Source organism: Podarcis cretensis (assembly GCF_951804945.1).
Source record: "Podarcis cretensis genome assembly, chromosome: Z".
In the NCBI taxonomy this organism is placed as follows: Eukaryota; Metazoa; Chordata; class Lepidosauria; order Squamata; family Lacertidae; genus Podarcis; species Podarcis cretensis.
This window is the reverse complement of record NC_137184.1, coordinates 19054269-19074887: the sequence shown is the minus strand read 5'-3', so window position 1 is coordinate 19074887 and position 20619 is coordinate 19054269. Positions and strand designations below refer to the sequence as shown.

At 45.5% G+C, this 20619-nt stretch overlaps 1 protein-coding gene across 1 annotated transcript; it reads left to right on the top strand.

Annotated features, from left to right (window-relative positions):
• Positions 1–1649: 1649 nt before the first annotated feature.
• On the top strand, positions 1650–10691 carry IGBP1 (immunoglobulin binding protein 1). The gene is made up of 6 exons (XM_079962304.1): positions 1650–1875; positions 5900–6232; positions 6716–6911; positions 8049–8128; positions 9301–9413; positions 10212–10691. The coding sequence occupies exons 1-6, from the start codon at positions 1673–1675 to the stop codon at positions 10349–10351; spliced, it is 1065 nt and encodes a 354-aa protein (XP_079818430.1). The 5' UTR covers positions 1650–1672; the 3' UTR covers positions 10352–10691.
• Positions 10692–20619: the final 9928 nt, after the last annotated feature.

Below are 20619 nucleotides of genomic sequence, written 5' to 3'. Positions count from 1 at the left end.
AGTTGTTCTGATTTTGTGTGGAGTGCCCTACCTGGGTGGATGGAGCAGCCAAGTAATTTTCGTTGTCCCTGAGAGGGGGCAATGACAATAAAGATGATATTATTATTATTATTATTATTATTATTATTATTATTATTATTTTGACCCAAATGCTCTCACGTTGGCTTTGAGGTTCTAAATCTTGGATCTCTTCACAGGTATACACATCCCTGACATATAACGCCACATAAAATTGGCTTGATTTGTTTTAGATTTGGGGGTATATTAAAGCCTAAATACCATGTGGGCAAATAGACATCAAATTCCCACTTGGCCATGGAGCCTACTGGGTGACCTTTGGCCAGTTGCTGCCTCTCAATATGTCCTATATCACAGGGTTGCTGTGAGGGTTAATTGAGATTATGGTGGGGATGCAGATGCAGCCAAGAACACCAGCAACTTAATATTTTCATTTCTATATTTCCAAACTCCTAAAATCCAATAAATAAAAAAAATGATTAATACCAGTAACAGCAGCAACAATGAATAATAAAAATGAACAATAGCACTGTGAACAAGCACAGTGATTAATACCGTAATAATGTCCATGATTATTGTTATAGAAAAATTAATGAGATATCACTTTTAACAGTAAAACCTGAGCTGAAACAGAACGGAGGGCAATACAGGAGCCATGCTTAACCCTAAGCCAACCTCAAGACTGTTCCAGTCACATAGCAGGAAATTCTTCTCTGTGAAACTGGTTTAACAAGTATTGATAACTGTCCAAGCAGACTTGTCAAAGGAGCAGATATCTATCTGCATGAATGAAACAGGTCATTGATAACAGATTCTGGAGTCAAGGTATTCCCCATTTCAAAAGGATCTCTCAGACAGACCAGGAAGGGCAATTATCAGGTATTGTTGGTCATCTTCACTGGCAGACTTGCAAATATGTTGGAGAAACATGAACCCTGAGCATGATCGGATTTACATGGACAACCCGTTTTGCGATGCATCTGTGGCGTTTTTGGAGTGGTCTTTCTGTGACAGAGGAAGGTACCACCCAAGGGTTAAAAAATTGTAACATGCTTTTGTTCTGGATTCCCTCAACTTCTTGCAAGGGCTGCGGGGGGGGGGTGTCTCTGTTGCAACAGGTCAGTAAAGATCAAACGCTGGCCTTGCTTTCTTTTGTTGTCTCATTGTGTTATCATTTCCTTGATGGGGGGCAGTAAAAGCGTAACCCCAATTTCCCCCATAACATCGTCATCAATAATGATAAGTAATGTAATGATGATGAACCGGGAGCGGAACAAGTGCCAGGACCCAGCCCCCCTTTCTCTGGAACCCTCCTATCAGCTGGCACAACAGCCATTGGCTCCTCCGCTTGCTGAGGGTAAGGCGGGGCCTGCAAAGCGAGGAGGCGGTGCCGCTCCGGGGGGCGGGGAAGTAGCCCCAAACCAAGATGGCGCCGGCTGTCACTTCTGCTGCCCTCTTTCAGCATGGCGCCGCCGTCTTCAGCGGTACGGTGTCGCCACTTCCGCCCGAACCCTCTCTTCCTCCTTCCGCCGGTGGAACCCGTGGGCGTCACGGCGCCCACTCTGCAGGCCCTCGTTAAAGATGGCGGCACCTCCTTCAGCCGCAAGACGGTACCACTTCCGTCCCCTCCTTTCCCTCCACATCCGCCTCTCCCATGATGGCGGCGAGCACGACTACGGAGGAGCCGCTTCGGCTGTCGGAGCTGCTGGAGTCCGGCTGGCGACTGCTGGAGGAGGTGGAGGATGGCAGCGCCGCGGAACCTTCGTCGGGGGCGCCCGCTGTACAGCGGAAGGTGCAGCGCGGGATCGGCCTCCTGGAACGCGCCGCCAGCGCCGTCGCCGAGCTCCAGCTCTTCAGGTGCCGTAGAGCATGTGCAGAGGGCGCCACATGTACATGGGGGGGGCTGTCCATGGCTCACAGTCTACCTCGGGATGGCAGCGCCTGCCCGATGACCTTTAGAAACCGGCAGTGCTGCAGTCCAATCTGCAGCTTGTGGCTCCAGAGGCACTCTGCATCTGCCCAGAGGCACCTTCAGCTCCTCGCCGCCACAAGCTTTTGCTTGGGCTGGATCTCACCCCTTCCCAATAGAAGAGGGAGGTGCCCACCCCCACCATGCATTCTCTGCTCAGATCCTGACATTTCATAGGCAGTTTTTCCCAATTTATGGAATAAAAGCTGTTCTTCTATTGCTTTTCCCTGTTTTTAAAATAGTTCAGCAAATAGTGCATGAGATTTTTAGCATTGGGCAAAAGACTCCTATGTTGCCCTGGGTTGGACAAGTTGACCCTCATGGTCCCTTCCAACTCTACAGTTATATAATTCTAAGAGCCTGGCTGCTGGATCAGGCCAATCACCCATCTAGTTCTGCATCTTGTTCTCACAGTGGCCCACAGGGGCAAAACTAGGATTTATTTTGCCCAGGTCAAAGACCCAGTTTGGCCGTATTTAACATTGTTAAATACGGACTATTTAATTGTTAAATACGGACCATAAAATCTTTGCAAGTATCTTAGCAAAGAGGTTGAAAAAGGTGTTACAAGAAGTTATACATAAAGATCAAGTGGGTTTCCTTCCTGGCAGACAGATGAAGGACAATATAAGGAATATAGTCAATCTGTTAGAATATCTGACAACCAGGAATGAGAAACAAGCAGTGTTAATATTTGTGGATGCAGAAAAGGCCTTTGATAATATATCTTGGGACTTTATGTTAAAAAATTTAGAACACATGGAGGTGGGGAATGTATTTTTTAATGGAATAAAAGTGATATACACTGAACAAAGAGCTAAGCTGATTGTAAACAATATGACTACGGAAGAATTAAAAATATCAAAAGGTACGAGACAAGGATGTCCTCTTTCACCATTGTTATTCATAATGGTTCTGGAGATTTTCCTAAATTCAATAAGGAGAAATGAAGCAATAAAAGGTGTGTCAGTAGGCCATAATGAATATAAAGTAAAAGCCTTTGCTGATGATCTGGTAATAACAGTGGAAGAACCGCCGGAAAGTTCAAAAGTTGTTTTCAAGGAAGTTGAACAATTTGGTCAAGTGGCAGGGTTTATATTGAATAAGAAAAAAACTAAAATGTTAGCAAAAAATATGGATCAAGGTATGATAGAAACAATGCAACAACAAACAGGGATAGAAGTGGTGAAAAAAGTTAAATACCTGGGAAACTGGTTAACCCCCAAGAGTATTGATTTGTTTCAGAATAATTATGTGCCAGTGTGGAAGGGAATAAAGAAAGATCTAGAGGTGTGGGGCTGAATGAAGTTATCCTTTTGGGGGAGAATTTCAACGATTAAGATGAATATGCTGCCAAAGATGTTATTCTTATTTCAGACAATTCCAATAATTAAGGGGACAGTGATATTTAAAGAGTGGCAAAGATCACAGGTGGCGCTGTGGGTTAAAGCCTCAGCGCCTAGGGCTTGCCGATCGAAAGGTCGGCGGTTCGAATCCCTGCGGCGGGGTGCGCTCCCGCTACTCGGTCCCAGCGCCTGCCAACCTAGCAGTTCGAAAGCACCTCCGGGTGCAAGTAGATAAATAGGGACCGCTTACCAGCGGGAAGGTAAACGGCGTTTCCGTGTGCAGCTCTGGCTCGCCAGAGCAGCGATGTCATGCTGGCCACGTGACCCGGAAGTGTCTCCGGACAGCGCTGGCCCCTGGCCTCTTAAGTGAGATGGGCGCACAACCCCAGAGTCTGTCAAGACTGGCCCGTACGGGCAGGGGTACCTTTACCTTTTTTTAAAGATCAATTTCAAGATATATCTGGCAGGGTAAGAAGCCAAGAAATATGTATAAGTTACTAACGGATGTGAAAGAAAGAGGCGGCTTCGCCCTGCCAGACTTGAAATTATATTATGAAGCTTCATGTATCTGCTGGTTGAAAGAATGGATAAAGTTAAAAAATACTGAGTTATTGGACTTAGAAGGTTTTGATAACAGATTTGACTGGCACGCATATCTATGGTGTGAGAAAAGAAAGATTCATAAAGGTTTCGAAAACTACATCTTTAGAAGATTTCTCATAGAAATATGGGAGAGATATAGAAGTTTATTAGAATCAAGAACTCCCCACTGGCTATCTCTGTTAGAAGTTATGAGTCTTAAGAAAGTCAATATGAGGGGGAACTGGATTACATATAAAGAATTGATTATAAAGGAAGGGGGAAAATGGAAAATGAAATCCTATGAAGAAGTGAAAGAGTATGTGTATGATTGGTTGCATTATTATCAGGTTAACGAAATGTTTAAAAAGGACTTAAAAGAAAGAAGTTATGAGGTAAAAGAATCGAAATTTCAAATAGAAATAATAAACAATGAAAATAAAATTTTGTCCAAGATGTATAAAATCTTGCTAGAATGGTATACAAAAGATGAGGAAGTTAAATCGGTTATGATACACTGGGCCAGAGATTTGGGTTATAATATACAGTTTAATGATTGGATAAAACTGTGGAATGAAAGTATAAAATTTACGGCATGTACTGCATTAAAGGAAAATGTTATGAAAATGATTTATAGATGGTACATCACACCTGTGAAACTGGCAAAAATGTATAAAACATGTAATAAGTGTTGGAAATGTAAAGAAAAAGAAGGAACATTTTATCATATGCGGTGGGATTGTAAGAAGGTGAAGGGCTTCTGGGAAATGATATATAATGAGATGAAAAAGATGTTGAAATATACATTTGTTAAGAAACCAGAGGCTTTTCTTTTAGGAATAGTAGGAAATGAAATAAATAGAATGGACTGTAAACTTTTCCAATATGCAGTAACAGCAGCGAGAATATTATTGGCCCAAAGATGGAAACAGGAACAACTGCCGACGCTCGAAAAATGGAGAATGAAACTGATAGAGTATGCTGAACTGGACAAACTAACAGGAAAAATCAGATATATACGAGATCAAAAGTTCATTGAAGACTGGGGAAAATTTTCAGACTATCTGAAATGTGTATGTGATGAGCAAATAACGCTAGTGGGATTTGAAGAAGTTCTGTAAATGATAGAGGACTATTGTATTGATGAGAACAAAGTGTGTGAAGGTTTATAAAATGCAATATAAAATTAGGAAATGCGTATTTAAAAAAATTGAATAATGGATAATTGTCAGAGAGGTTGAAGGAAGTCTAAAAGAGAAAATATGTGATAAATTTAGATTGGATACTATAAATGTATGTTGGAAAATTTAATAACTTTTTTTTAAAAAAAACAAAGACCCAGTTTGGCACCCCCACACGCATTTGTGTACACACACACAGAGGATGGGAGCCTCAATGGCCGCCCTGTGTAGGCTTCACTGAGGGCTACCTAAGCCATTGTGACTAGTAGCCATTCATAGCCCTCTCCTCTTCCATGAACCTGTCCTCTTGTAAAGCCATCTGTGAAAAAATTGTCCATGCATTCTAGTGTTATGAGAGAAGTGAGGTTACAGGGAACCAGACAGAGGGCCTTCTCGGTAGTGGCGCCCACCCTGTGGAACACCCTCCTTTCAGATGTGAAGGAAATAAGCAGCTATCCTATCTTTAAAATACATCCGAAGGCAGCCCTGTTTAGGGAAGTTTTTAATATTTAATGCTGTACTGTTTTTAACACTTGATTGGGAGCCGCCCAGAGTGGCTGGGGAAACTCAGCCAGATGGGTGGGGTATAAATAATAAATTATTATTATTATTATTATTATTATTATTATTATTATTATGAGAGAGGGAGGGAAACTGGTGGTGGACTCCCCTCCATTGGAGGTTTTTTCTGCTGAGCTTGGCCAGATTCTCTAGCTCTAATTCCAGCATTGCAGTGGGGCTGGACTAGATGGCCCTTGGGGCATCTCTTCCAACTCTATGATTTTTACTTTGCTCTCTCCTTTCAGCCACAACGAAGAGCTGGAGGAGATCTCCTCAGCCGATCTGAAGTTCATGCTGGTCCCTGCTCTGTTGGCGGCCCTCGTCTTGAAGCAGGTCAACCCCAGCAAGCGCCTGGAGCATGTACAGAGGGCCCGTGCTGGCTTCATGGACTTCCTGAAGGTCTGCAAAGACTATGGGATTGGGCACTTCCAACTCCCACGGGAGGTGGAGGTGGAGGTGGAGGTGGAGAGCGGGGATGAAAGTGAGTCCTCCGGTAGCAACATCAACTCCGTTCTGGGGACTGATCAGCAGACGGCTATCCTTGCCATGGCATCCAACAGGCAGGCGAAGATCGAAAGGTGAGTGGGGAGGCCTTCCTGGATAATGGGTGGCAAATGTCAGTTTCAAGTCGTTTTGATTTTAAATATTTTCAGTTACTATGATAACTTTTTGGTAATATTTAAATTCTGGTATGTTTCAGAATAAACAATAATTAAATTAAGCCAGAAATAAAACAATAATTTCATTGGAAAAACCATAATTATAAAATAATGCAGTGGGTTGAATACCTTAACTTAAGACAGCAGTTTAGAAAACAGGCTCAAAGAAGCTGTTTTGTAAAACAGGGAAAGCAAAGTGCTCAAATTTAAAATAGACAGGAACATAAATGTTTTTCAAAGCCTTATCCCTTGAATCCTGGAAGGCACCTCAGGGATCATCCGGTCCAGCCCCCAGCAAAGCAGGAATCCTTGACAAATGCCTATCCAACCTATCTTTAGAGTTAGAAGGGACCCCTGAGAGTCTTCTAGGCCAACCCCTCTCCATGTCCTTTCCCCAAACAGATATAAGCAGAAGAAGGAGCTTGAGAACCAGCTGGCCACCCTGAAGCCCTTCATCGACGGTGGCCAGGCAGAGGAGGAGCAGATCCGGGAGTTCTACTTGCTCCAGATCAAGAAGTGGATTAGCACAAGCCTGGAGGAAATCGAGAGCATTGATCAGGAAGTCGCTATCCTCATTCGGCGGGATGCCTTGAAGCAGGTAGGGTGGTGGGACATGGGGAGGGGACCGCCCTCTCTGCCTTTGTGGGGCCTGAAAGCACTTCAGGCATTGCAGTGGGTTGGACTAGATGCCCCTTGGGATCTGTTCCTGCTCTTCAATTATATGGTTCTACAATGGGGAGAGTGGTCCCCTGTGGTTGTGGTGGTAGCGATGTGACCCCTTACATGTGAAAAACAGGGGAGCCCTCTATCAGAATGCCACTCCCCACCCCACAGAGGTGCTACAGAGGCCCTGGAGCAGCCTGGGCTCCCCAGATGTCCTTTGACCACACACATGAAGACATAAGAAGAGCCCTGCTGGATCAGGCCAGGGGCCCATCTTGCCCAGCATCAGGCCAATGGCCCATCTAGTCCAGCCTCCTCTTCTCACAGGGGCCAACTAGGTGCCCCAAAGGGAACCCATGCAAACAGACTCAGAGCACAAGAGTAGCATTGCAGCCTCTGAATGTGCAGGCAGGGCAGAGCCATTGTGGCTCTTAGCCATCGACAGCCCTCTGCTCCGTGAATTTCCCTAATCCTGTTCTAAAGATTGGTGGCCATCGCTGCCTACTATGGAAGTGAGTTCCACAGTTTAACTTTGCGCTGAATACCAGTTGCTGGAAGCTGCAGGAGGGGAGAGTTCTATAATGTTTGTGTCCTGCTTGCCAGCTTCCCTTTGGCACCTGGTTGGCTGGGTGAGATGGCCAGCTCCTCTTACAGGGCCCTGTGTACAGAACAGCCCCCTCTTCCAGATCCGGCCAGAGGCAGGGCAGGGCAGATAGTTGAATGTTGCAGCTTTGGTAAATTGTATGTAGGAACATAGGAAGCTGCCTTATACTGAGTCAGACCCTTGCTCCGTTCAACTCAGTACCACAAACACTGACTGGCAGCAGTGGCTTCCAGCCCTACCTGCAGATGGCGATGGGACTGAACCCAGGACCTTTTGCTTGCAAGGCAAATTCTCCACCACTGAGCTATGGTCCTTCCCCACTTGGGAGAATCTGAGGTGACCTGTGGGCAGCAGAATCCGTCACCTGTCACTGGGTGGGTGTCATGTGGTGGGGCCCTTCAGTTGGCTGTGGAGGGTAGAATGTGTCTTTTGGATTGTGTGCTGAAATGTGTTTTTTATCTTCTCTAGGGTACAGGGACGCAGCCTCCACGCCCACTTGGGCCTCCGTTGAAGCCCTTCATCCTGACCCGGGATACTGCCCAGGCAAAGTATGGGTGCTCTGCTCTTTTCGGGGGGGGGGCATTCGGGGGGGGGGGCTGGCTCCTTCCAGGTGTGTGATGCTGGTTACGATTCCTGCATCGCAGGGGGTTGGACTGGATGACACTTGGGGCCCCCTCCAGCTCTACGATTCTGCAGAGGTGGGGAACCTATGAGGATGGTCTGTTCTCAGAGGCTGAGGGACCCAATGCGTTTCCAGATGGCTCTGGGGGATTTTTCCAGCTAACCTCTAGGTTAGATTGATGCAATGTGTTCTACATAGGGCTGCCTCTGAAGACAGTTCAGAAACTTCAGTTGGTGCAGAACTTGGCGGCCAGGTTGCTCACCAGGGCAAGATGATTTGAGCATAATGCACCGATCCTGGCCTGATTGCACTGGCTGCCCATTAGCGTCTGGGCCCAATTCAAAGTGCTGGTTTTTACTTATAAAGCCTTAAATGCCTTGGGACCACAGTACTTCAAGGACCATCTCTCTCCATAGGAACCTACTTGCACCCTCCAGTCACCATCTGAGGCCCTTCTTTGTGTGCTTCATGTGGCAACATGAAAACAGGCCTTTTCTACAGTGGCTCCCCGTTTGTGGAGGTTCACCTGGTGTCTTCATTATACACCTTTAAGTGCTAGGTGACATCCAATGCCCTTTTAAATGTGTTGTTGTGGTGGGGGGATTGGTTTGCTTTTGTTATTGTTTTAATTATGTATTTTATGTTTGTTTATATTGTAATTTTATGTATCTTTGTGTTGTGAACCACTCTGCACTCTACAGATGAAGGGCAGTATACAAATTTAAATAATAATAAACAACTGATTCTATGAATAATGGTGATGATGTTGGCAATAACAAAAACAACCACAATCTTCCTTCACTGAATATTTTTAAGTGAAACTTGGATGACTGCCTTTCATGTATTCTTGAACTGTGATTCATGCATTGACTCTCAGGGACACCTTCCAACTCTACAGTTCTGTGATTCTGTAAGTGACAAATATGTATCCAGGAGTACCCTACACTTGTTCCTTCAGAGTACCATCCTAGACCTGTCTCCCGAACATGGGAACCCCGCAGCCAAAGAGACTCCCATCTTGCTAGGACTAGAACACAGCTCTGCTCCACCACTGTGCTGAATGGTTAAATGATAAAAATGTTCATTCCTTTCTTATAGGGTGTTTGGCGCTGGCTACCCAAGCCTGGCGACAATGACAGTGGATGACTGGTATGAGCAGCATCGAAAGCAAGGAGCCCTTCCTGATCAGGGCATATCACAAGCGGCCTCAGGTATTTATCTGGTTCAGGGGTGTTGGGGATGGATGCCTCTTGTAATGGTGAGAGACTAGGGCCCGGGAGAGACAGGGTTCAAATCCCCACTTGGCTGTGAAGCTCCCTGGGTGTGACCTTGGGGACCAGTCACTGCCTCTCAGTATCACCTACCTTGCAGGGTTGTTGTGGGGATGAAATGCAGATGGAGAGAGAACTGTGTATGCCACCTTGAGATCCTGGAAGAACAGAGGTGGGACAGAATTGCGATAAATAAGTTGTGTCTATGAGCAGCATAGACTGGGAATCCCCCACTCTGAATAGCTTTGTTTTATTTGTTTATTGATTGATTTATTTGATTTGATAAAAATATACGATACAAGCACATATAAATAGTTACAACAGAAACAACAAAATAATGCCCCCTTCCCACAAACACATTTAAAAGGCTGAAGGACATTAATTAGCCAAAGCCCTGATTAATGTCTCCCCCACAATGTCTCCCCGCTGCCTTCCAGCAGCAGCAGATAACAGTAGGCTGAGGATTTAGAATAGTAGAATTGGAAGGAACTCCATGGGGTCCTCTAGTCCAACCCCCTGCGATGCAGGAAAGAATCCCTGCGCACCCACCCTCTGTTTAAAATCCTACAGTGTAAGAGAACTGTTGTGGTTGTTCATGGAATCACAGAACTGTTGGGTTGAAAAGAACCCAGAAGGGTAATATAGCCCAACACCCTGCAATACAGGAATCATAGTGCATTCAGAGTTTTCCTCCCTACTGTGCTCTCAGTCTGGCTTTTCCCTTTTTCGGTCCTGCAGCAGCTGCAGAAAAGCAGCAGGAAGAAGAGAAGAAAGCGGAGGAGAAGGATGACGATGAAGCTTTGCGCAAAGCCCGGGAGTGGGATGAGTGGAAGGAACTTCACCCCAGGGGCTACGGCAACCGCAAGAACATGGGCTGACCAAGTGCCTCCTTGAGAGGAGGAGCCTGTGACCCGAGCGCCCTCCACAAGAACCAGAGGATTGAGCCCCCCACCCTGCGGACCCCTCTCTCTCCAGAGGAGAAGGTTTTCAAAAAGAGAAGGGTTTTTTTTGTTGGGGGGCTTGTGTCAGGTTCCCCTGGCCAGGAATCTGGAAGTAGTGAAAGCATCTTCCCCCAGATGGACGATCCCTATGGAGAAGTTGGTTATCCCTGTTTCCTAAAGGAGTCCTCAGCAAGCTGAGTGGATAAGCCTTATGGAGTTAACTCGTAGTTGCTGTAACTTATTCTTTCTGTATTTAAATAAAGTAACATGAAATGCCTTCCTCAGTTTATCACTTAAGCAGGGGGGGGGGGGGGGTTCTTGAAGTGAATCAAACAAACAAACAAACAAACAGATACTGGCCTCGGCCCAGTATACCTGAAGGAGCGTCTCCACCCCCATCGTTCTGCCCGAACGCTGAGGTCCAGCGCCGAGGGCCTTCTGGCGGTTCCCTCATTGCGAGAAGCAAAGCTACAGGGGACCAGGCAGAGGGCCTTCTCGGTAGTGGTGCCTGCCCTGTGGAACGCCCTCCCATCAGATGTCAAAGCGATAAATAACTACCTGACATTCAGAAGACATCTTAAGGCAGCCCTGTTCAGGGAAGTTTTTAATCTGTGATATTTTAGTGTATTTTTGGTTTTTATGGAAGCCGCCCAGAGTGGCTGGGGAAACCCAGCCAGATGGGCGGGGTACAAATAATAAATTATTATTATTATTATTACTGTGAGGCCGCTCCCTGCAAGGCCCTTTCCACTTGGCCTAGGGAGCCAGGCCCACACTCACCCAGCCCCACTGAAGAGGCTCCTCATGAGGCTGGAGGAACATCACCCGGCTAATGTTTATTGATTTTAATATGCTGTAAACCGCTTTGAGATTTTTATTAAAACTATAAAGCGGTCTAGAAATTAAAACAAACAAAACAAACAAATACAATAAAAATAAGAGAAAGGCAAAAGAGCAGAATGGCATATATAGGAGAGACTTAATTGCAGGAGGTTGGACTAGCTGGCTTTTGGGGATACCTACCAATTGACTCTGAAACCAGTTAAAGAGTGTTGAAGTTCACACAGTTCTCTTGCCTGGTTGCTGGAAGGAAGATTCAGATTAATTGTTCCCGATCTCCATGAGACCTCATTGAGCTTTGGGCATACAGCTGTTGTTTAGTCAGAAAGCTCCAGCCCTCTGGTGTTTGATAAGAACATGACAATATTAGAAGAACCTGCAGGATCAGGTGAGTTTAAACTTAAGGAGCTACTGGGTGAGATCCCACGGTCAGAAATACTCAAAGAGAAGTGAGTCCAAGATGGAGAGAAGTTTCCTAAAGGTGAAATATTGGAGGCCCAAAGGCAGACAATTCCAACAAGAAAGAAAAGTGGGAGGCATCTAAGGAGCCGGGGGTGTGGCTGCATAAGGAGATTACAGATGCACTGAGATTTAGGAAGGGCATATATAAGAAATGGAAGAATGGGGAACTCATGAAGAGTAGTTTCAGGGAGAGAGTCAGGCAGGGCAAAGCTCAGGATGAACTCAGGCTTACAAGAGAGGTTAAAAATAATAAAAGTTTCTTTGGTTATGTTTGAAACGAGGAAGAACAAGCAAGTAGTAGGTCATCTGTGTGGAGAAGGCGGAGAAATGCTACCGGATGACAGAGAAGGTGGAATTGCTCAACCCCTGCTTTGCCTCTGCCTTTCTCCAAAAGGCAAGCAATGCCCAACCTGGTGATAACAGAATAAATGATGTAAGGAGGGAGCTATAGCCCAAGATGGGGATAGGGGTGATAAGGAAACACCTAATCACATTAAATGTATTCAAATCTCCAGGGCCTGATGAGTTAGGGGGTACTAAAGGAGCTTGCAGATGTAATCACAGAGCCTCTGTCTATAACCTTCGAGAATTCTTGGAGAACAGGTGAGGTCCCTGCAGACTGGAGGCGGGCAAATGACCCCTTCTTCAAAAAGGGGGGTGGGGAGAAGGACCAAGTAACTACTGACTGGTGAGCTTGACATTGATACCAGAAAAGGTTCTAGAACAGATAATTAAAACAATCAGTTTGTGAAAAGGATGCTGTGATTCCTAAGACCCAGCATGAGTTTTTCAGAAACAAGTCATGGCAGACAAATCTCATTTCTTGTTTCGATAAGAGTTACAAGCTTGGTGTGGGCATGGGTGGTGCTGTGGTCTAAACCACAGAGCCTAGGGGTTGCCGATCAGAAGGTCAGTTCGAATCCCTGCGATGGGGTGAGCTCCTGCCCACCCACCAGTTTGAAAGCACATCAAGTGCAAGTAGATAAATAGGTACTGCTCCGGTGGGGCGGTAAACGGCGTTTCTGTGCGCTGCTCTGGTTTGCCAGAAGCGGCTTAGTCATGCTGGCCACATGACCCGGAAGCTGTGTGGACAAACGCCGGCTCTCTCAGCCAGTAAAGCGAGATGAGTGCCGCAACCTCAGAGTCATCCACGTCAGGACACAACGGTCAGGGGTACCTTTACGTTTACAAGCTTGGTGTATCGGGAATGCTGTGGATGTAGTGCATTTTTATTTCAGTAAGACTTTTGACAAAGTCCCCCAAGATATTCTTGCAGAGATGCTGGCAAAACGTGGGCTAGATGAGGTAAATTGTAGGTGGATTTGTAGCTGGTTGACTGACTGAGGCCAAAGAGTGCTCACTAATGGTTCCTCATCACCTGGAAGAAAGGGACAAGTGGGGTGCCACCACAGGGATCTGTCCTGGGCCCGTAGTAGTTCAATGTCTTTATAAACGACTTGGATGAAGGAATTGAAGGATGCTCATCCAGTTGTGCAGACACAAGAACCCTCTCCCCTGCTGCAGTTTCCAGCAACTGGTATTCAGAGGCATTGCTGCTTCTGATTGGGGGGGCAGAGCATAACCCTCCCCTGGATCTGTCCAATCCTCTTTAAAAACCATCCAAGTTGGTGGTCATCCCTGCCTCCTTTTGGGTAGGTTGGTTGGCATCTGTCTGTCTTGAGAGACAATGGAAAAGTGCACCTTTGAGGGTGAAGTCAAACTGTCGGAAGCTTTCTTGTCATCTGGGTAGCCCAGAACCTCCATTCACACTGTCCAGGCTTGTGCCCCAGGCTTCGATGCTGCTAATGCAGTGGTTTAACTTCACCCCTGGGAGGCACACTCCATTGTCTCTCGAGACAGGTGGATGCAAATAGCGTTTCCCCTCCCTGCCACTTATTGACAGCATCTTCAAGGGAGGAAGCTCTTCCAAATGATGTATGTCCAAATTTCAGTGATTTGCTTTGATTGATTTTATTTTATGAATCCCAAAGCAGCTTTGCAACCAACCAATAATGGGAACAGAACAGAACAGGCTTCCTCAAACTCAGCACTCCAGATGTTTTTGGCCTACAACTCCCACGATCCCTAGCTAGCAGGACCAGTGGTCAGGGATGATGGGAATTGTAGTCTCAAAACATCTAGAGGGCCGAGTTTGAGGAAGCGTACAACAGAACATGACAAGTAAGCATCAATCATATAATCAACAAATCATGAATAAAATAATTCCTGTCTATAAAACACTATTAACTGTCCTAGGCTGCTGAAACAACAAGACCTCCCCTCTTGGCTGCGCTGATGTAGTCCAAAGAAAAGCAGAACTATATGTTTGCCACCAGCTTGGCTGCACAAGTTGCGGGAAGGAGGCATACAAGGGGTCATCCAGCCAGTTTAGGGACTCCACTCTGGACTTGTGTAGGGTTTACTCCTTAGCCTTTTCTTCACCTGAAGATATCCCGCAAGACAGCGAAGGTTTAGGATTAGCGCTTTCCTTCTCCTAGATGGGCTTCCTTCCCAGGTTGACGAGTGGTACACAAAGATCAGCTGTGGAACTAAGCTGGTGTTGGGAAATCCTTATGTAAGGGCTGGATGGGGCGAGGCCTTTGCAGCCGGCCTGCCCAGGAGATAATTCAAGCTGCATTAGGAAGACTGCAGTCAAGAGAGTTCAATTAATTACAGATGAGCAGTGACCACCATCTGTCACCACAGGAGATTGGAAGGGCAGCCAGGTTGGGATCTGCCTGAACAGACTCCACATTAAAACCAAAGTAAATAAACAAAAATCACCCCCTACCTGTCGAAACGAAAAGAATATGATTCATTATCTGGAAAGTCTTTAAAAAAAATCCAAATGTTTTAAACTAACAATAGGCTTTGAATCATAGAATCGTAGAGCTGGAAGGGATTGTTGCCAGTCGGTATTGGCAGTACTGAGCTAGACAGAGTGAGGGTTTGACTTGGTATAAGGCAGCTTCCTATGTAAAAAGTAAAGGGACCCCTGACCATTAGGTCCAGTCATGATCGACTCTGGGGTTGCGGCGCTCATCTCTCTTTATTGGCTTCTGACGAACCAGAGCAGCGCACAGAAACGCCGTTTACCTTCCCGCTGGAGTGGTACCTATTTATCTACTTGCACTTTGACGTGCTTTTGAACTGCTAGGTTGGCACGCCCCATCGCAGGGATTTGAACCGCCGACCTTCTGATTGGCAAGCCCTAGGCATCTGTGGTTTAACCCACAGCGCCACCCGCGTCCTGTGCACAATTTACCAAAGCTGCAACATCCCACTATTTACCCCGCCTTGGCTTCTCCCACCCAGTGGAGGGGGGCGTTCTGTACACAGGGCCCTGTAAGAAGAACCTGCCTGTGGCCCATCTATCCCAGCATCCTCTTCTCACAGTGGCCAACCAGATGCCCCAGAGAGAAGCCCTGCAAACAGCAGGAGATATGAAAAGGATCCAGGGCTCTAAGAAGACCCCAAGCTCACACTGAGACAACAGTGTGATGCAGCAGCAAATAAAGCAAATGCTATTCTAGGCTACATCCAAATCAAGTGCCCAGATCGAGGGACAGAATAGTGCCACTATTATTCTGCCTTGGTCAAGCCCCACCTGGAGTGCAACTGAGAAACTAAGAGACATTGTTTAGGGAGTCTGTGATGTTCAGCTTTGAGAAGAGGAGACCAAGAGGTGACATGAGAGCCATCTTCAAATTCCTGAAGGGCTGTTATAGAGATGACAGAGCCAGCTTGTTTTCTGCTGCTCCAGGGGGAAGGACCCAAACCAATGGATTGAAATGATAAGAAATGGGATTCCAACTAAACATTAGGAAGAACTTTCTGACAGAAGAACAGCCATTAGACAGTGGAGGGGATGCCCTCAAAAAGTGGTGGACTCTCCTTTGTTGGGGGGTTTAAAGCAGAAGTTGGATAGCCGTTTGCAAGGGATTCTTTAGTTGTGGTTTCTGCATTGCAGGAATTGGACTAGATGACTCAAGGGTCATCTTGAATTGGAGTCCCTTCCAATTCTGCAATTCTATGATTTCTTAGAGAGGAAGACTTCATAGTTGCTGGTGGCTCAATTTTGCAACCACCACTCATTTTTCTTCCGAGAAATCTTAGTACCTATGGCTCTCCTTACCTTTCATTTCATCCATAGCTTCTGTTTAATTGCTTTAATCAAAGCTCTTTCTTTAGCCGGCTGCAGTTGTCATTAATACAACTGTATTCCTTTAGCGAGAAAAGGCTTTCAGAGCAGTTTGCAGAAAACTGAACAACAAACTTTCTGTTTAAGTGAAGGCTGGTTGGAGTGAGCGTGTTTCTTGAAACAAGCAAGTTTGTTGCATCCCTTAACCTTGACAGAAATAGCTGCGGCTAATCTGCCAACCTTAAGCTGCTCTGGAGTGAACAATTATGGGATCAGGAGTCCTACCTCTGGGCAACGTGCTCAAGGGCCCAGTGGTTCAGCTTATGAAGTTCTTCACATCAATGATGGGCTCACACTGGGAGGGCTGGCCAAGGAAACTCTCTGAATAATGGTGGCTTAGGCAGAGGCAAGTGTCCCAGACCAACTGAGTCCGTCCTCCAGAGATCTCCATGTTTCTCCAAAACAGCATTGTAATTCATTGGGGGTTGGACTTGATGACCCTTGGGTGTGCCTTCCAACTCTGCAGTTCTATGATTCTATATGTTCTTCATATTTCTGCTGGACTGCTAGTAACTGGAAAGCAAGGAAAACAGTTGTGTTAACTCCCTGTTCATTCATTCATTTGGCTGATGAACTGCAGGGCAACAGAAAAGGTGCTGAATGTGACAGATACACAAAGCAATGTCTGTTTACATTTCTACCTTCTGCATTTGTAAGAACTCGATCATTAATGTGGCAGCACCTACACCTCAGAATTCCTTGCCTACTGATATGGACACATGCTGAAAACACTCTTGTTTAGATGAGCCTACCCAGATCCTACTTATATTTACTTCTAAATCAACCCTGCTGAATTCATTGATGCTTCCTCCCAAGTAAGTGTCATAGGACTGCAGCCTAATAGCTGATCCTCTTTATGTCTACTCAGAAGTAAATCCAATTGAGCTTAATGGGACATACCCAGTGCCGGATTTGTGTATAAGCTAAACAAGCTATAGCTTAGGGCCCCACTCACTTGCTTGCCCCCCAACAAAAATTATTTCACTATGAATATACTTCTTCTTAATTGTATTTCAGTTCAACAATTACTTTGATAAGATGAAAAGACACATATTTTGTTATGTGCAAATGGCTTTAGATACCTATTAGGTTCATAAATTACCATATAGAATATATTCAGCAACAAAAAACAACAGGGACAATTTGTTGTTGACAAAGGACAGCTGGACGTATAAAGGGCCCCATTACCTTCAGTAGCTTAGGGCCTCATCAAATCTAAATCCGGCCTCGGACATACCACTAAGTACATTGGCACAAGGCTTCAGGCAAAGTCTTATTATTGTGTGTAAGAGCATTGTGTGATTCTGCATGATTATTTTAAGGAAATGCATCTTTGCATGGAAAACATTGCAGTCATTTTGTCTTCTCCCACCAGATGCTACATTCCATATGATTTTAGTGCATTTTTGTTGTTTTGTTGTTGCTTTCTTGCTTGTATGCAAAAATTCATCCCTTGTTAAAATTTATACATTTGAAATAAAAATAAAATAAACAGAATGAAGAAATAGATACCACTCCTGCATTTGTTTATTCCATTTCTATGCTGCCTTTTTTCTTCAAGGAGCTTGAAATGGCATAAATAGTTCTCTCCACATTTCATCAAGTATGCAATGTAGGCTGGGCTGAGAGACAGTGACTAGCCTCCAAGGTCACCCAAGTGAGCTTCACAGTTGTGTGGGGATTCAAACCATGATATCTTGCATGTCCTCGTCTGACACTCTAACTGCAGAATGACACTTGCTGATAGATCCTACTTGACATCTTGGGCCACCTAACTCAAAGTACCAAATGCAGAAGGTAAGGGCAGAAATTCTTCAAGAAGACAAGCCAGGGTGAAGGACAGGACCCCCTCCCACACACACACAGAAGATGGAGATGCCTGGGATCAGTCTCATTATGGATGGAAGCAGGCTGACCCCATTGACACACTGCACATTGATGCTCAGCTGTGCCGTGGCCTCAGAGATAATCCCACAGAGGCATGAGGGACACAAAACACAGAGATAAGAGACTTGGCAGGATATATCCTCAGTAGAGTGGGTATTATTACTAGGAGCTAGAGCAGATACTTTTCAAGGAACCCATTTTCACTCTCCCCTCATTTCAAAAACATTGGCAAAATGTGAAGGCATCTGAGCAGTTTTCCATATGTGTTTTTATGGTTTATTGCTTGTTGTTTGATGCCCTTTGGGAGGAAGAGCAGGATAGAATAACAGAGTGGTGGAATCATTGGATTGGCAGGGATCCCAAGGGTCATCTTGTCCAATCCCTGCAATGCAGGAATCACAGCTTAGGAGTCCCTGACAGGTGGTCATCCAACCTCTGCTTAAAACAGAGATTGTCAACCTGGTCCCTACCACCCACTAGTGGGAGTTTCAAGATTCTAGGTGGGCGGTAGGGGGTTCTATGGCACAAGCTGAATCCTCCTCCCATCGAGCACTGGTGGGCGGTAAGGAAATTTTACCATCAAGAAAGATGCATTAGTGGGCGGTAGGTATAAAAAGGTTGACTACCCCTGACTTAAAATCTCCAATGAAGGAGAGTCCACCACCTTCTGGGGGAATCTGTTCTACTCTTTAAATACTCTTGCCATCAGAAAGTTCTTCCTAATGTTTTGTCAGAATCTCCTTGTAATTTGAATCCTCCTCTCTGGAGTAGAAGAAAACAAGCTTCTGTGTCACAGGAAAAAAAATATCCTTGAAGGGAATTCCTGTGGTTGAACACATTGCCCACCTAGACATTTGGGGACATTCCTGCTGGAGTGGGCTCAACATGGGTCATAGTTTTTAGGATGCCCCCAATCTGCCACCTCAAATCTCTCCAAACACATGCTGCTGGTGCTGGCAGGTACTGCACTCGCTCTCCCTCCCTTTACAATGACTGGGGAGATCTGGGGCAGCCCCAGTTGGAGGCAGCAATGTTTCTGAATGCCAGTTGCTAGAAACCATAGAAAGGGAGGGTGCTTTTGCCCTTGAATCCTGTTTCCCACAAGGGGCATCTGGTTGGCCACTTTGAGAACAAGATGATAGACTGGATGGGCCATTGGCCTGATCCCGCAAGGCTCTTCTTATATTCTTAATGACAAAGACCATTTAACCCACTAGAAAAAGTTTCTGCACTGAGTTTCTCAAAACCACAGCAATTTGGAAATCCACACAGAACTCTCTTGAAAAATGTATACAGAAAAGAAAGAAACATTATAACTTACTGTTGTTGGCATCCATCTGTCTCAGGAGACAAAGGAGGAATGCATCTTTGGGAGTGAAGTCAAACTGTTGGAAGGTTATGGCCTTATGTGGCTGTAGAGGCCGATACGGGAGAGACATGTTTTGTTGCATCTGGGGCCATAACTTTTCCTTTTTCTTTTCCCTATTTGGAATAAGGGAATTTCCCTTAAAAGGGGGAAATGTTGACAGCTATGTCTGGGGCAGATGAAGGTGTCTGGTTTCACTGTTAGGGATGCACCATGATGTTTCTTCTCTCTGCACTCCTCCCAGTGGTATTTCCTTCTTTGGTCAATGCTGTGGATACAGGACCCAACTGTCTGTCTCCAGGACTTGTGGTTGTCTACAAGGAATTCCCACATGGCAGAGTTGATGTTGCCAGCCTTTGTGTCACATTTGCAGTGTTGCCAGCCTTTGTGTCACATTTGCAGGAGCCCTTGGGGATCCTGCCATCTTCCGTTCTGTGGACGTAGACCAAGCCAGTGTAGATGTCACTGAGACAGGAGTGCGAACATGCTAGGAATGTGGGCTTGGAAGGGCAAATAATTTTTTCAAACTCTGTCCAGTGTGGTGAAGTGGTTAAGAGTGGTAGACTTGTAATCTGGTGAACAGGGTTCACGTCTCCACTCCTCCACATGCAGCTGCTGGGTGACCTTGGGCCAGTCACACTTCTTTGAAGTCTCTCAGCCCCACTCACCTCACAGAGTGTTTGTTGTGGGGGAGGAAGGGAAAGGAGAATGTTAGCCTCTTTGAGACGCCTTTGGGTAGTGATAAAGCAGGATATCAAATCCAAACTCTTCTTCTTCTTCCTGCCATGTGATGCCCAAAATGTTCCTGACGTAGCACATGTAGAAGGAGTTGAGGCATTGCTCCTGGCAGTTGTAAGTTGCCCATGACTCACTTCCATAAACCAGGGGGCTCAACACGCAAGTCTGGTAGACCTTATACAACAGGTGAAAGCGAAAAGATGAAATACAAAACTATAAAATAGACACATAGAATGAATACAGTTTATTAATATTAATTATTATTAATTGTGATGCTTTTATATTCCACCTTTCCCTCCAAGGAGCTCAAAGTGACAAGTCCATTGTTCTCCCCCTTCACATTTAATCTCCACAATAACCCTAGGCTGAAAGGCAATGACTGGCCCCCATTGTCACACCCAATGAACTTTGTGTCCAAATGGGGATCCAAACCCTGTTTTGACATTCTAACCACTATGCTGCACTGTACAGTTACATATGAGAGGAAGCAACAAAATCCAAGCAAATATGACCAGCATTATCTGATTATTCCAGATTTGCCAGGCTTGTGACAAGGGTTGTCTTGAAAATGATGTTCGGCTGCATTATATGCCAAAATGGAATGCCAAATCATATGAAAAGTGTCTGGAGGTTTTAGTCCTCACTGAAATCTCAAATTATGTGTCATTTTCCCCCACCACAGCTCTGTTCTAGAGCAAGTGGTACCAAGTG

What these genes read in the sequence shown, in the direction of transcription:
- IGBP1 (XM_079962304.1), top strand. Translation starts at nt 1,673, where the DNA reads ATGATGGCGGCGAGCACGACTACGGAGGAGCCGCTTCGGCTGTCGGAG. An exon ending in GCCGAGCTCCAGCTCTTCAG is followed by an intron (nt 1,876 to 5,899) that starts GTGCCGTAGAGC and finishes CTCTCCTTTCAG; the next exon opens with CCACAACGAAGAGCTGGAGG. An exon ending in CATATCACAAGCGGCCTCAG is followed by an intron (nt 9,414 to 10,211) that starts GTATTTATCTGG and finishes TCGGTCCTGCAG; the next exon opens with CAGCTGCAGAAAAGCAGCAG.